The sequence below is a fragment of the Protopterus annectens genome, chromosome 8.part0 (genome assembly GCF_019279795.1).
Source record: "Protopterus annectens isolate FY-2018-M chromosome 8.part0, PAN1.0, whole genome shotgun sequence".
Taxonomy (NCBI): domain Eukaryota; kingdom Metazoa; phylum Chordata; order Ceratodontiformes; family Protopteridae; genus Protopterus; species Protopterus annectens.
The window spans coordinates 811,889,447-811,906,548 of record NC_056741.1 but is presented as its reverse complement, the minus strand read 5'-3'; the positions used below and the strand labels follow the sequence as shown (position 1 = coordinate 811,906,548).

At 41.9% G+C, this 17,102-nt stretch overlaps 1 protein-coding gene across 1 annotated transcript in view; it reads right to left on the bottom strand.

Moving 5' to 3' along the window:
* USP11 (ubiquitin specific peptidase 11) overlaps positions 1-17,102 on the bottom strand; it is a 3,313,221-nt gene that overhangs the window by 3,056,468 nt on the left and 239,651 nt on the right. The window contains exon 2 of the mRNA XM_044080280.1: positions 11,504-11,613. Within this exon, the coding sequence (XP_043936215.1) occupies positions 11,504-11,613 (110 nt within the window). The remainder of the gene's footprint in view (positions 1-11,503; positions 11,614-17,102) is intronic.

Sequence of the window (17,102 nt, the reverse complement as noted above, 5' to 3'; positions counted from 1 at the left end):
CAGTTTGTACAGTACCCAAAACATAACCAAAAAAACCTACAATAATAATTCGGCCCTTCAGGGTCATGAACACTAAGCTCCACACTAGAATGCAAATGAATAAAATAAAATTTATTTTAACAGGTTAAGCACTTTAATCCCTCAAAACAAAGCTGGGACAACTTCAGGAGAAAGTACAAAATGCCATTAAGTCTTTTATATACACAAAAAGTACAGTTGTGCACTCTTACTATAAATGTAGATGTTAGAGTGTGTTCACTGTTGCAGTCATGACTGTAGGGTTCTTCCTGCCAGCAGCAGCCCCCGATCAGCCAGAATCCCAAAGTCTGGTTCGGGTGTCAGATGAGGTCGCTTTTATCCTGACGTCAATGCGCCGGAAGGTACAAAGACCTCAGCTGACACCATATCCCCAGTTTTTCTTGCCCCAGATGTCACGTGCCCAGAAAGAAAGGGCTAAAAAAGAAACCATGCCCAAAACCTCATTAGCCGAAATACCTCATTACAGACAATACTCAAAGAAAAAACAAAAGAGGGGATAGGAGGGAGGGTAACCCAGACTGCAACAGTGAACACACTCGAACATCTACATTTATGGTAAGAGTACACAACTGTACTATGTCCTTCATGGTTCACTGTTGCAGTCATGACTGTAGGGTTGAGTCCCAAAGCTAAGAAAGGGTGGCTGGAGGAGAAACAGAGGGAGCGGTCACAAAACCTTGCAAAACCGCAGAAATAAAACCCGCCCTGGACTTAGAATAGAGAGGGAGGTTGTAATGCTTAGAAAAAGTACGTACAGAACTCCAAATAGCAGCTTCCAAAATATCCTTGGTAGGAACCCCACAAAGAAAAGCTGCTGAAGTAGCAGTAGCCCGGGTAGAATGAGTCCCAACATTAATAGGAAATGGATTGCCATGTTAAGAGTAACATAACTTGATGCAATGGGCAATCCACTTGGAAATAGTCTGCTTAGTGATTTGCTTTCCCCTGAACAGTAGGAGCAAAAGGGACAAACGACTGATCAGATTTCCAGAATATCTTGGTCCTGTCCAGGTACAGACTAAGCTGTCTGTGCACGTCTAGAGAGTGCAAAAGACTTTTTTCCTCACTGAGGATTAGGATAAAAGGTAGGCAAATGAATAGACTGATTCAAGGCCACTGCCGAAACCACCTTGGGCATAAATGTGGGATTAGTCCGTAGAGATACCCTGCCCTGATGAAAAATAAGGAAGGGTTCCCACAGCCATGAGCGCTTGCAATTCCGAAATTAGTCTAGCAGAGGTAATAGCTAAAAGAAAAGCAGTTTTCCAAGACAAAAAATTTAAATCCGTGGAAGCTGCAGGTTCAAAAAGGAGACAAAGTTGTTTTCTCCAAAACATAGTTAAGATCCCAAGTGGGAACAGGAGCCCTTATAGGGGGCCAAATATTCTTAGCCTCTCTAAGAAATTGTTTAAGTAATGGATGAGAAAAAAATCGGAGGATCCGTATCGTAATGTGCAGAAATAGCAGAAGCATGAAGCTTAACAAACGAAAAAGATAGGCCCGTATGTAATAATTCTGTCAGATACTGTAAAAATCAGAGGAATGTTCGGGACAGAAGAATCACCACCTTGGACTTGACTCCAGCAGCAAAATCTTTTCCATTTTCCCGCATAAGATTTTCTAGTGCTGGGCCATCTAGCTTCAAGGATTACATCCAATACCTGTTTGGAAAGGGCAGAAGTGTTTACAGACCCTGGATCCGCCAGGCAGCTAGATGCAGAGTCTTGACATAACTGTGCAGTATCCGGCCGTCCTGTTGAGACAGCAGATGAGGGATTTGAGGCAGAATCCAGGGAGGCTCCTGAACCAAGTTCAGCAGAGTGGAATACCAGAATTGCCGAGGCCAACTGGGAGCCAGTAGAATCATGTGCGGTCTGTCCTGTTTTATCTTCAGAAGTACCCAAGGTAGAAGAAGAAAGGGAGGAAAAGCATATACTGAGAGGTGTTTCCAACTGAATGAGAGGGCATCCCACTTTCCATGCTAGTTTGTGGTAGGTCCTTGTGCAAAATGTTGGAAGTTGATGATTCTGAGGGGATGCAAAGAGATCTACATCCGGACATCCCCAAGCCTTTATAATCATCCTGAATATCCGAATATCCAACATCCATTCGTGTGGATCTGAAATGCGCCTGCTCAATGCGTCTGCCAGAGTGTTGTCTAATACAGGGGGAATAGCAAGAGGCTTATGCTGTGGGAGAAGAAAATCCCTAAGCCTTTTCTTGGATTCAGGGAATTCATGACCTTCCCACTGAAAATGCACCCTCATATCATGCAAAGTTTCACCAAAAGAATAATCCTCAGGAGGAGAGGCCGAAGGAAAGGAATCTTCAGCATCAGAATCCTCAAAGAGGAAAGGAATAATCCTGCTCAAGGGAAGAAGCAGAAGAAAAGTACAGTTTTGTACCTACCATAAATGTAGATGTTCGAGTGTACACCCTGTTGCAGTCATCACACTTGGGTTATCCTGTCGTCAGGCAGTCCCGCAGTCGGCCGGATTTCCAAAGTCCTGGTCTGGCATCGGTTGCTGTCACTTCTTCCCGGACGTCAGTGCGCCAGGGGTATATATAATGCATCCGACACCATCTTCTTCAGTTTTTCTTGCCCCAGATGTCAGGTGCCCCCAGCACTAAATAAAGTAAATTTTTTTTTTTTTTGCACAAACACAAAATCCCTCCAGCTATAAGCACATACATCAGGAAGGTATTGTATAGATTTAGCCAGTTAGATCAGAGGGGATGGAGGGAGGGTAACCTGGACTGCAGCAGGGTGTACACTCCAACATCTACATTTATGGTAGATACAAAATTGTACTATGTTCATCGCGTTACCCTGCTGCAGTCATCACACTTTGGTAGAATCCCAAAGCTATGGATGGGTGGAGGAGTTATAGAGGGTTAGAGGAGGCTAGAAGGCCCTGCAGAACTGCAGTGGCGAAGCCAGCCCTAGTCTTAGAGTAAAGTGGTAAGTGATAGTGTTTGGTAAAAGTGTGTACTGAACTCCAAGTTGCAGCTTGCAAAATCTCCTTGGTTGGTACCCCCCTGAGGAAGGCTGTAGATGTAGCTGTTGCCCTGGTAGAGTGGGGCCTAATGGTAGCAGGAACTGGTTTTCCATGATAGGTATAGCAAAAAACGAATGCAATGTCCTATCCATTTGGAAATGGTTTGCTTTGATAAAGCCTTCCCTTGTGAAGCTGTAGCATAGGATACAAAGAGCTGGTCAGATTTTCTGAAAGCCTTAGTTTTATCCAAGTAGTAGCAAAGTTGCCTGTAAATGTCCAAGGAATGCAGGAGTCTTTCTCCTTTGTTCTGTGGGTTTGGGAAGAAGGTGGGTAAGTGAATGGTTTGATTTAAAGACACACTGGAAACCACCTTAGGCATGAAGGAAGGATTAGTACGTAGAGTAACTCTGTCTTGATGGAAAATGAGGAAAGGTTCCACTGCCATTAATGCCTGCAGCTCTGAGACTCTTCTAGCTGAAGTTATTGCTAGCAGCAGGGCAGTCTTCCATGATAGGAACTGTAGATCTGCAGAGAAAGCTGGTTCAAAGGGAGGTAGCGTAAGTTTTTCCAGAACAAAATTGTGGTCCCATGTTGGTGTAGGTGCTCTCCTGGGGGGCCTAATGTTTTTTGCCCCTCTGAGGAACTGCCTTAGAAGTGGATGCGAAAATAAGGGTGGTTCTGTGTTGTAGTGGGCTGAAATAGCTGATGCATGGATTTTAATGGAAGAAAAAAGTCCTTTGTGCAACATCTCAGTTCAATACTGTAGAATCTGAGGCAGGTGAGGCTGAAGTGTGTTTTGGCCATTAGTTTGTTTTCACGCACAAAACCTTTTCTATTTGTCCGCATAGGCCTTCCTGGTGCTGGGCCTCCTAGCTTCCAGAATAACATCCATAACTGCTTGGGAAACAGGAGCTGGCTGGATGTTTAGGTGATTTTCCATGCAGCCAGATTTAAGGTTTTTAACTGGCTGTGAAGAATCTGATTGTTTTGCTGTGTGAGCAAATGGGCAGTTTGTGGTAAAATCCAAGGTGGGCCCTGGGACATATTCCTCAATAATGGGTACCGGTGCTGACGTGCATCCAGGACAACTTACAATAAGGACGGCTATGAGTATCAGTCGTGGTCTCTCCTTTCTGACTTTCAGAAGCACCTTTGTGAGGAGAGGCAATGGAGGGAAGACATATACTGTCAGGTTTTTCCAGCTTGAATGAGAGTGCGCCCACTTTCCAAGCTTGATGGTGAAGTGTCCTTGTACAAAATTTTGTTAGTTGATAGTTTTGAGGACTGGCAAACAGGTCTTTGTCTGGAAGGCCCCATTTTTGAGTCATCATTGCAAATACTTGTGGATCCAGTTTCCACTCGTGGGGATCCATGATGTTTCTGCTGAGGTCATCTGCCAATGTGTTCTTTTGTCCTGGCAGGAATTGAGCTTGTAAGTGAACTTGGAAACCAGAGCTGTGTTCCACATGGTCATTGCTTGCCTGCATAGAGGGTAGGAGTGTGTACCCCCTTGTTTATGTACCACATTACTGTGGTGTTGTCCGTCCTTATTGTAAGTTGTCCTGGATGTAATAGATTCTTGAAGGCTGTCAGAGCATTCTGTACAGCTAGCATCTCTTTTTGATTGATGTGCAGATTCCTTTGATCTGCACACCATATGCCTTGAACGCACTGTCCTGCCATGTGTGCCCCCCCAGGTGTAGTCCGATGCATCTGTTGTCATAGTTTTCCTGGCTGGGGGCAAGGTGAAAGGCTGACCCTTGTTGAGGTGACATGCCAGTGACCACCATAGAAACTCCTGTTGTAGGCAGGGAATGAGAGATATCATTGTGTCCAAGCTGTGGCTGTGTTGAGACCATACGCTTTTTAGGTACCACTGTAATTTTGACATATGCAGCTTTGCAAATGGTATTAGTAGTATGCAAGATGCTATGAAGCCCAAGGCCTGCAGAATTTTTCTTGCAGGTAGTTGGGTCTTTGCTGCCATTGTTTTGAAATATTGTGTCAGTTGTAGTTGTTTGTCTGGCGTCAGATAAGCCTTCTGGGCCGTTGTATTCAAGCTGGCACCCAGGAATGTCATATTTTGTGAGGGTACTAGTTTTGATTTCTTTTCGTTTACTGTGTACCCCAGGCAACTTAGATGTTTTACAAAAGCCAGATGTTGTAAGAGGATGTCCTTGCTTTCTGCTTAGATGAGGCAGTCATCCAGGTATGGGTATATTTGAATTCCTCTTTGTCTGCAGTATGCAATTACTGGTGCCAGGCATTTTGTGAAGACCCTGGGCGCAGTAGATAAGCCAAAGGGCAGTGCAGAGAATTGGTAATGGGTTGAACCTGCAATGAAACGGAGGTATCTTCTGCAATTTTGTCCGATAGGGACATGCAGGTATGCCTCCTTGAGGTCCAACGTTACTAGCCAAGCTTTCTTGCCAAACATGGTAAGAAGCTGCTGTAGTGTTAGCATCTTGAATTTGGGTACTTGTAAGAAGGTGTTTAGAATTGTAAGGTCCAGAATTGGTCTCCAGGCATTGTCCTTTCTGGGAACTAGAAAGAGTCTTGAGTAAAATCCTTGGCCTTGCTCTCGAGTAGTTACCAGCTGAATGGCTCTCATGTCCATGAGAGCTGCAATTTGTTTTTCTGCCACTGCCCATTGATTTTGTGGCAGGTTTGGCATTCCTCTTTTCATTGGCAAGGTGTGAAAATGGAATCTTTATCCTCGTGAAATTATGTCTAGGACCCATTTGTCCTTTGTGACAATGTGCCAGTTGTCTGAAAAAAGTGCGAGTTTTCCTCCCAAGGGGGCTGCCAAGAGAGTGTTGCTTGGCCAGATGAGATGCAAGTCGTTGAGTTTGCCTTCTGGTAGTTTGGGACCGGTCTTCTCCTCCCTTCTGTGCTGCAGTGTCCCATTGTCGAGGTTTGTACTGGGCTTGTGGTTGTCCTCTGCCTCTTGGACGTCTGTATTTATCCCTCGGTGGCCTTTAAGTAGCTGGAAAGGACCAATTTTTTGTTGGCCAATTTCTGCTGAAGCGAGGGGGCTGTACCTGTAGGAAATCTTTGACTGTCTGCATAGATTTTGCCTTATCCTCCATTTTCTTTAAGACGACTTCTGCTTTAACTCCAAAAAGAACATCCTGCTGTAAGGGAGCATCTAGAAGCTTTGCTTTAACATGATCAGGCAGAGTTTGTTCCTTTAACCAAGCATGCCTGCATATGACAGACCCAGTGACCGCTGCTCTGCAGGAAGCCTCCAAAGAATCAAACCCACACTGCAAAGTATGTTTGCCCACCTGTTCAGTTGCATGTAACAGATCCTGCATTTTTTACAATTCAGACTGTTGAGGGAGTGTGCTCATTTTTTGTTTTAACTGAGACATTAGAAATTGCTGATATTTTAGCATGTGAAACTGGCAATTTAGTGCCCTCATAGCTAAAGTGGCTGAGGTGTAAACCTTTTTCCCCCACCTGTCTAGTGCTCTGGAGTCCCTTTCAGAGGGTACAGGATATTTAGCCATAGCCTTAGCCCCTATGGGCCCCTGGGAGGTAGTCTCTGGATCAGCAACAGGACTTTTGTAAAGAAATTTGTGGGAATCAGGCACTCTATAGTATCTGTTAGGTTTGGCCGGAGCAGGAGGCAGAGAGTCTGGGTTCAAACTGGATTCTAAGTAAACATCATCCACAATGTCTAAAACTGGGGGGATGGCAAGTGGTCTGTGCTGGGGGAGTAAAAGAAACTCTGTGAGCCTTTTTTTTTTTGAGTCAGAGTAGTCCTGACCTTCCCAGTGAAAATGTTCCCTCATAGTGTGTAAAGTTTCCCCAAAGGAGTAGTCTTCAGGGGGGAGAAGCTGAGGGAATGGAATCCTCAGCATCAGAATCTTCATAAGGGGAGAAGGAGTAATCTTGGTCCTCTGAGTTGCCTGAGGAAATGGACACTTGTTCAGAGGATGCATAATCTTCCTCTTGTCTAGGCCTTTTTCTAGGAGGGGGATGGGAACCCCTGATTAAAGAGATCAAATCTTCAGCCATTTTGAGCATCTCTTTCTTAGGCATGGGGCCTTGAACAGGGGGGACTGAAGTGCAGTCTTTTTAGATTTAATAGGAGTCTTCGTCTTAGGATACGTTTTAATGGTGAGCGTCGTCGGTCTGAAGACGTCTTCAGAAACCGAAGGTGTTCTGCAGCACCATCTTTTTCAGCAGTGTCGTCGGTAGGGGCTGAACAAAACGGCTGCGTCGGCCTGGTACTTTCCGCCAAAAGTTCCGAAGCGGTCTCGGGTTCCAGATCTGTGGTAGTCAGGGGCTGTGTCGGAGCCTCGCTGAAGACCGGTGAACCGGAGACCGGACCAGCCAAGGCCTCGGAGTCTGGCTTGGGTCTAGGCTGCCTGTCCTTATCCTTGCGTTTTTTGTGCACACCGGTAGTCGGTTGCTCCGACGGCATAGTGTAGTTAAATTTTCTACCGAAGTAGTGTCGTGTGAAATCAAAGCGTCTTTTTATAGTAAGCTTATTAAACCTAGCACAAAAACAACAACTAGTGACGTTGTGGTCTGGGCCTAGGCAAGGTTATGCAGTAAGAATGAAAATCCTTATGAGGTATTTGCTTCCCACAAGAAATACAATTGTTAACTTTTTCTGACATCGGTCTGAGGCAAGAAAAGTTTCCCCAGCAGGGTACTTAGCTTTATTGAAGACTTTGGTCTGAAATTAGAGTTCGAAAATCTCAGGAGTCAGCCGACTGGCACTTGCGAACTGCTTCTGCTTCTGGCACTGCGCTGCAAGAAAGACTGAAGAAGATGACATCGGATGCATTATATATACCCCTGGCGCAATGACATCAGGGAAGAAGCGACAGCAACCGACGCCGGACCAAGACTTTGGAAATCCTGCCGACTGCGGGACCGCCTGACGACAGGATAACCCAAGTGTGATGACTGCAGCAGGGTAACAAGATTTGGTCTGAAGAATCAAAATCAGACTGTAATCTAGGCTTCTTTTCAGGAGGGAGATGAGAACCCCTGATCATAGTTAAGAGATCTTCAGCCATCCTAAGCATCTGCCTCGGAGGCCCTGATCAAAAAATGCCTGTGCTTGCCATTTCACTTTAGCTGAAGCCCTAGACTTTGTCTTTGACTGTAAAACTGAATCCACATTTACAGGAAGCTGTGAAGGCTTGAGAACTCCCTCAGAAGCTGGTACCTGCCTACCAGCTCCGGACCCAACTGAGAGCAGTATCTGAAGGTCCAGCCCCTGGCAATTCTGAAGACCCCATCAGCTCCACACCGGAGTTGGTACAGGCAATTGGTTCAAAAGAGGTGGACGACAGGGGCTGCAAAGGCGCCTCACTGACGACCAAACCAGCAACTGGCAATAACTGAGTAACATCCTTTGCTGTGGACCTCGGAGGCCTGTCTGCATCCCTGCGCCTCTTACACACCCCAGAAGTAGGAAAAGAATCTGAAGACATGTTATAATTAAACCTTTTTCCAAAATAGTAAAGGGCAAAGTTATACCTACGCCTAATAGTACGCTGATTAAATCTAGCACAATTAGCAACGTCGTGGTCAGGACCCAGGCAGGGAATACAGTAAGAGTGAAAATCTCTATGAGGCATTTGCTTCCCACAAGAAATACAATCAACAACTTTTTCTGACATCTGACTGGAGCAAGAAAAAGACCTCCCCAACGGGGTACGTATCTTTAAAAAATGAAAATCCAGGGATTAAATCCAAAAACAAACAGGAACAGGCCGACCGGCATCAGTGAACTGCAAAGGGCACCGCACGGCAAGAAAGACTGGGGAAATGGCATCAGCTGAGGTCTTTGTACCTTCCGGCGCATTGACGTCAGGATAAAAGCGACCTCAGCTGACGCCTGATCCAGACTTTTGGATTCTGGCCGATCGAGGGCTGCTGCTGGCATGAAGAACCCTACAGTCATGACTGCAACAGTGAACCACGAAGGACATCCATTAACACCTTACATCAATTAATTAACACCATTAATCAATTACAAAACAAATTTCTACTGGAGAGACTATGACTTGTACGAATAGATCAGTCAGTGAACTTCAATTATTTTGTGTTAAATTAAAAATGTCATACTTCCAATAAAATAGAATTATGAAGTACATTTGTGAACTAAAGCTCGCCTTTTCAATAAAGGTAGCAGTGAAAAACAAACCGCCATTAGGACCTGGAACATCAGTTGCATTCAACTTAATGATCCAGTATAGTTCCCTTAGCTCTATCTGTAATTCTCACCACCCTCCTCCTGGACTCTGTGGCACAACATCCAGGATCCCAAATTTAAATTTTGTAAAACCCTGGCATACAAGAGTGTGTTTATAAAGGGCATTGTTCAAGTTACCCTTTAAGATGGCATAAATATGCTCAAATTCTAGATCTCAATTTTTTCTGTTTTTCCCCACATAATAATTTCCACAACCTTGTCATACAGATATGTAAATCCCACCCCTAGTATTGCAGTCGCCCCTTTTTAACCTAATGTTATATGTGAGCTCCCTGTTAAATTTACAACATCCACATCCAAATTGCTTACAAGTGCCACATTTAGTCATGTCTCTGATAGCCATGGGGGTGGGGGGTGTCCTTGTGTGTGTTCAAACCAATATTTAAGGTTTCTCCCAGTTTTATATACAAAACCCAGTCCTTGCCCTAAAAGATCAAAAATCTCAAAATTACCTTTAAAAATGTTCCAATTTTTAGTTAAGAATCAAGTCAGAGGTATTTTAACTACCCCATAGACTTGATGCCATTTTGCACTTTGTTCTGAAGAAGTCCTGGCTTTGTTTCGAGGGATGAAAGTGCTTAACCTGTTAAAATAAACTTTATTTTTTCATTTGCGTTCTAATGTGGCTCTTAGTGTTGTAGTTTTTTGGTTATTTTTTTCGGTATTGTACAAACTGTTTGCTTTGGTTCGTAGGTTGGGGCAACCTGGATAAGAAGGATGCTGAAGGTGGCCTCGACACTATTTTGGAGGAGGTCTCCGAATAGGGAGACTTCCATGCCGAGATACCCAGCTCCCAGGCAGCAATGAGAGCATGGGTAGCCAAAGGGAAAGAACCCAGGATAGTCTGATCCAAAGGCCTTGGATCCAATGTTTTAGATGCCTTCTTTGGCAGCTCAAAGGAGGACCTTCCAGGGAAAACGTTCTTTTCTGGTCCCTGACCTCCTTGTGCTTCTTGGCTGGGGTTTGAGCCCCTGAAGTAGATGGTTGAGCAGCAGAAGGCAGCAACCCTTTTGTTCCTGCTCGGTTTGTGAGGGGCTTAATCTGTGGGCAATGGCAGACCGTAGGAACTGTAAATGAGCCATGCCTAAACAGCAGACACACTCCCTGTGGGCAACACACAACTGAATCTTGTGCCAAACCCAAACAGAGAGAGACGTAGAAAACAGAGGAAGAAAAGGAGAAGTAGGACCAGATGGCACAGAAGAAACACACTGGAAAGTAAGTACAAGCTACTACTTTTTTTTTTTTAAACAAAAAAAAATAGAAGGGGAGAGAGAGAAAATAAGAAACGGGAACAGCTAAAAGTATCTACTAACCAAGTGGAAGGAGCTCTAGTGATGCATCCTCGGTGCTTTTTGTACGAGTGGCAAATGAGATCAGAGGTAATTTGGAGGAATGAGGCATTATGGGAGCCAGACTAGGAGCTCAAGCTTTGAATCTTCAGCTTGGAAGGTGGCAGAGTCAGATCAGAGGTCAAATCCAGAACCCACAGCTGGAGGAATGAATGAAAATTGATATCAGATCAAATGCATTCAGAATCACAAATTAAAAACTTGAACAGCTAATAACAAAATATATGAGAATGGGCCACATTGCATTACTCAATGCTTCCCCATCTCTGGAACACTCTTCCACTACCTATAAAAATCAGTGGCACACTGATGTCCTTTAACACACCCTAGCAATCTGATGGGCTCCAATAATCCATCCTAGGCTTCACCTATTTTGCCCTTCTAGAGGCAACATGTGCCCTAAGAAGGTGAGCACAGGCAAGGTGATTATGATCTATGGGCTGACTTTGCATTGTAAACTCTCCAAAACCATCTTTTACATTTAAGCATTTAAGTATTCTTGCCTTTGTCGTCCCCTTCTGTGTTAACCTAAGGAAGCATGCTGCATATGAAAGCAGACTACTGCTTTACCATGTTTTTCACCTGTTGTTGTAAGACAACAATGCGGCTGTTAGGTCAACTAATAAATGACAATGAAAAATGTTAACAAAAATCTGGTGCTTCTACCATTAGACACAACACTACTCAAACAGTTACAACAGAACAGGTGCTCCAAAACTGGTGGTGTTCGTGTCACATAGAAAAATGCAGTGAATAAGCATGCACTAAATAAAGACACTTTCTAACTCACTTTAAAACAATTGTGAAAAAAAAAAACTAAAGAAACAGCTTAATGGAAATAAAGTTCCACCTACTGCAAAGACAAAGTATACCTTCAAACAGTTCTGCATTATTGATGCGGCCTGGGTAGGCACTTGAGTTTTGGTCTCCCGTCTCAACATACTCCTTCCACTGCAAGAACCAACGCAAGTCAATAAGGAACCTAAGAGAAAATACAAAAACATAAGAGAAAAGAACAAACAAAATTTCTCGCTCACAAATAAAAAAAATAAAAAAAAAAAATTCAGCAAGCTGGTGCAGTTTAGTTCATGCAACAAATTAAAAAAAAAAAAGGAAAGTGCAGTTGTGCAATTGCACTTAAAATAACCATAGATGTTCATACTCCTTACTGCTTCAGTAGCCTTTTGGCTATATGGGTTGCATCCTGCCTAGTATACAACAGGCCAGCTTCACAAAGCTCTGGCTCACTCCATCTACAGTGACTGCTGACTGGACAGCCCTTTGGAAGGAAATAAGCAGAGTGTAGAAACCTTCAGGACTTTCTCTCTTTACGGGCAAGAGAGAAAGTTAAGAGACTGATTTATCTTTTAGAAGGTTGGGATGAGTAAAGAGTAAATAAAATTTTATTTCCCAATAACTAACTACATACAGAAGGTAGGGAGATGGTAGGTGGATACAGCTATTGCAGCAGTCAGGAATATGGACATCTTTCACAACTGTACCATGTTCCATCATTCTCATGGCTACAGTAGCCTTTTGGTAGTATGCATTGATTACCAAAGTCCATCTAACCTTGGAAGTATAAGGATCCAAAAGCCCCTTCAAAATGCTCCCAGCAAAGCCAGTCAAGGGCCTGGAAAAGGAATCCAGGCTGTAATTCTTTGTAAAAGTATGCAAAGAGGACCCCATTTCTAAAGCCCACTCATTTTCAGTATGTCATCATTGAAGCCAAGGCTATAGAACATGCTTAGATATTCCCTGAAACTGATTTACCACGGTTGGTGTAACAAAAGGGTCTATATTAGAAAAACAAATTTCAAAACTTCGAATGTTCTAATATCGACCCCTATTCAGAGAAAGCTGAAAACATCGAACATACAGAACAGCAACTTTTTTTCCTAGGGAAATAATTTGCTGTTCCAGAACACATACGCACAACACAAGTACACCAAACAAACAGCAATCCACACACACACACCTAAAATCTTGCACCTAACCCTACACTAAACTACACACACACCACTAACTATCCACTTACCTTAACTTGAACCCTAACCCCAAGGTCCATTCACCATCGCACACTCACCTCACCCGAGCCCTAACCGTAACTCACCAACCCCACCCTAACCCTCACGTCCACACAATCGCACACACACCTAACCCACTCCCTAACCCACACTCAATCGCACACCTACCTGAACCAGACCCGTAACTTTCTACCACAGCGCTGAAAATACTGAAGCAACAGAAACGGACAACCAAATTCTTTCCCTAGGAAAAAATTTGGTTTTCTGTTGCTTCGATATTTTCAGCTTTCACTGAATAGGGGTCGATATTAGAACATTTGAAGTTTTGAAACTTACAAAACGCAATAGCGGAGGACAACCATCTTGAAATCTGTTTTGACATGGGTTGTTCCTTCTTTGTCCCATCACAAGAAATAAACAGCTTATTAGCTTTTCTAAAGCACTTGGTTCTGTCAAGATAGTAACCGAGATGTCTATGCACATGCAGAGTATATAGAACCTTTTTGTCCTGGTTCCAAGGGTCAGGATAGAACACTGGGAGACTGATGGCTTGATTCAAATTAAATTCAAACAACTTTGGGCATAAATGAGGGATTTGTTCTTACCGTGACCTTATCACCATGGAAAACAAAGGGATCAACCATCATGACAGCTTGCAACTCTAATCTTCTTGCAGATATCAGAACAGAGATAACAGTCGTCCATATAGTAAACCTCAAGTCTACCAGATAAGTTGGTTCAAAGGGTGACAGTTATTTTTTCCAGCATAAAAATGAGAAGATCATAGAAGGGGGACACTAGTTCTCTGAAAGGCCTAAGATGTGAAACACCCTTCAGAAACAGTTACTACTAGATAAAAAGGGGAAGAGCCACTGGCAGACATGCAGAAATGACCACAAGATGTACCTTGATGGACAAATTAGAAAGGCTGAAGTAAAGTAACTTGCATATATTTCAGAACCAGTGGTACATAATCTGGGGATAGGACCCTGGTTACTAACTAAGTACCAACTGGCATATCAAGAAAATCACCTTCGAACAGAGTGATGAAGTAAATCAGCACCTTTTGGAGTATGCTCCCTTCAGGTGGTCAGTGTAGACTTGGAACAGGAGAAACAACCAGGAGATTCACCAGGACCACAGATAGAATATGAATTATCCCTCAAACAAATCATTACAGGAGGAGCCAGTGCAGACAGAGGTGGTGACTGTACAGAATTGTAATATTGTATTCACCTCTATTAGTGACTTTAAAAATTTATAATTACAGTTCTGTTGATTTAAATATTTTCCATGTCAATTTATTTTGTATGGGCTGGTCTTTTGTACCGGGTAAGAAGCTGGCTATTTAAAAAAAAAAAAAAGCTATTACTGAGTTTAAATTATGTCAGGAAACTAAACCTTCAGTATTTGATGGTCCAGAAAAACTTTACTGCATGAGAATAAAGTGTTTTACGTATTTCTAAGCACAGTCAGCTTTGGGGTTTATTCCATCCCTTAAGCTGTTTGAGCAGGTTTCTGAAAACAACATTAGGTATTTGAAAAGTTCTAATCTCCCACTTTTTTGGCACAATCTTTCTAAAACAGCAGCACATGTTGAAAGAGTCACAAAGAGAAAAAAATCTGCGTGGTGTCAGGATAAAGGGACAGGTTTAGTAGTTATGCATCAATTAGACTACGAACATTTTTAATCTATTGTATGACAGGACTCGTACAGAAGTATCTTTTGATTAGATAAATGTTGCATACAACAAAAGTTATGCTGTTTTATACGACATGCTCATACAGGGTGAAATCCAACTGGATGAATTCAAATTTCTGTCCGTTAAGAAACCTAGAATTCCAGCGATATCTGACAAGCACAAAATCCATAAAAATGCAGACTGTCCATCCTTTCAACCTATTGTTGATGCAGACACATCAAAAACAAGTTTTACAGCACAACACATTGACAAAATGTTGAACCAAGATGTTAATATGAACTTTGGAAAGATTCTTGGGAGTTTTTGAAAAGAGTAAGCCAGTTATGTAATGTTTAAGAAATTACTTTTACTACTCCAGACGTGCAAGCCTTGTTCAGCTCCATCCCGCACACAAATGGCCTTGAATAGCTTTCAGAACATTTAGCTGAACATTTTAAAGTGCCACATAGTAAAAATAATGTACTCAGTGCTTTGATGGCCATTGTATTACATAACTATTTCTTTTTTTGAAGGCCATTACTTTCATCAAAATAAAGGTATTGCAACGGGAGCAGCTTGAGCCTTTGTATGCAAATATAGTCATGGCCTCAAGTGAGAAGTTTTTATTTAAGAGCCATTATAGAGATTCTTGGAGCATGTACACACATCCTGGATGATATTTTTAAGAGCTTGGACAGACAGTGTGGATAAAACTGATACTATAACATACATAAACAATACTACACTTTTATTTATTTTTCAATTCCCGCACAGTGTTGGTCCGGATTCTATTACATATTTAGATGTCCATCTAAGAAAAGAAAATATTTCAAGGAGCTTACGACTTATTTCCCAAATCTATCTGAAGCCCACATATTCTAATGTTTTTACATTATATCAGCTGTCCTCCACATCAAAGCGGGTAGTTGTTCAGGTCAATTTGTGAGGGCAGAAAAATGGTGCCTAGCCATAGTGATTTTCACATAGAAATTGATTTACTTTCCACCATGCTCTTGAACAAGGGGTACCATAAAGCTTTACCTAGATTAAGTGAGGAAGTCAAAACAAAAAAACCTCAAGGTTCATATGTACCCCTTTTGAAGTACGAGACTACTAACCTAGGTAGTACAGAAAATGAATTTAATGACATTCATGTTACAGAACACCATTCTAGTGCATGACAACTGTATGCATCAGCCACAAGCTAGCTATGCACATGCCTTTGTCACCACATTCAGATGACAGCCCAGCAGTTATCAGAAAAAAATGGCGGGGGGTGCAGAGCCTGAATGGCTAACTGAAAGCAGCAGTATTTTAGAGCTCCATATAACTAGTTAAATAAGACAGGAAAAAATATTATTTTCTTCAAAGTATAAAATCTTATAGATAAAGGACTAATTTACATAATTAGAAACTTTGGTGAAGTTTTACAAATAATTTCTTGTCAAAAAGCTTGGAGATATATTCACTTGTCAAAATGAGCAACTCAAAAAATTCTCACCAGGATGCTGCCTTAAAGAAGGAACTACAACAGATGGCATTTACCCTGCAGGAGTTGTCTTTGAAGATGGATGATTTTTATAGAGAACCTAGAGAATCTTAAAACAAGCAGTCTAAAACAGGCTGACACCCTCAAGGAAATGCTACAACACCAGACAAGGATAATAGGAATAGAGGTTTCTCTAAATGACTTAGAAAGCAGACTTAAGGAAGAGGAAACAAAGAACCGCTTCTTCAACAAAACACTTGTTTGGTTAATAAAGTAGATAACTTGGAAAATAGGGAGAGGAGAAACAACATCAGGATTTTCGGATTACCTGAAAACACAAAAGGTGAGGATATTATTTCCTTTTTATCAAGCTGGATCCTTGACTTTTTAAATTTAAAAGAAGGACTTTCCTTTTGGCATTGAAAGGGCACAAAGAACTCTTGGGAAATCTGCCACTAACTCACTCTCTCCTCCTAGGTCAATAATTATCAAATTTCTTTCATACTTGGACAAGGAACCGATTTTAAGTTCTGCTTGGAGGAAGGCACCTCTAAAATATAAACAGAGTCTCATAAGATTTGATAATTACTATTCATCTAGAATAATGGAACAAAGGAAAAAAGTGTGGCCAATGAGAACGTTTCTGAAACGAAATAACATCAAGGCACATCTTGCATATTCAGCTAAGATAAGAACACTGCATGCCAATGAGAGGAGGACTTCTACTGATTTAGAGCAAGCCTCTTCATTTATTAAAAGTAATAATGTAATTACTTTACCAGAAGATATGGATTGGAGGTCACCTTCTCTCAAGAGAACAAAAGAAACAAATGTCTGGACAGTCAAAAAGAAGAAGCAAAAGACTGACACTGTTACAGCCAAATCTCTCGAAGCATCTACTACTAAGATATGAAATGTTTTAACATTACTTTAAAGGATCAATTTTACTGCTTGGAATTTTAAAACAAAGGTAACTAAATACTGGAATCTTTATCTATATTTTTTGAAAATAGATGACACGAGAGTTTTCACATTACCTCGGGTATGTAAAACAGGGTACTTTTCTTTCATAGAAAGAGGGTTATATAGCACATAAAATATTTATACTGTAAATCAACATACATAGTATATGTGTATTTTCTCTTAATTTTCTCTTTTCTTTCTCTCTTTTCTCATTATTTATTTTAACTGCATCTTGTCCCCCTTTCTAAATTCTCTCCTCTTTACTATACTAATATAGTCTGTATATATTTAATAACTCACTAGGCACACA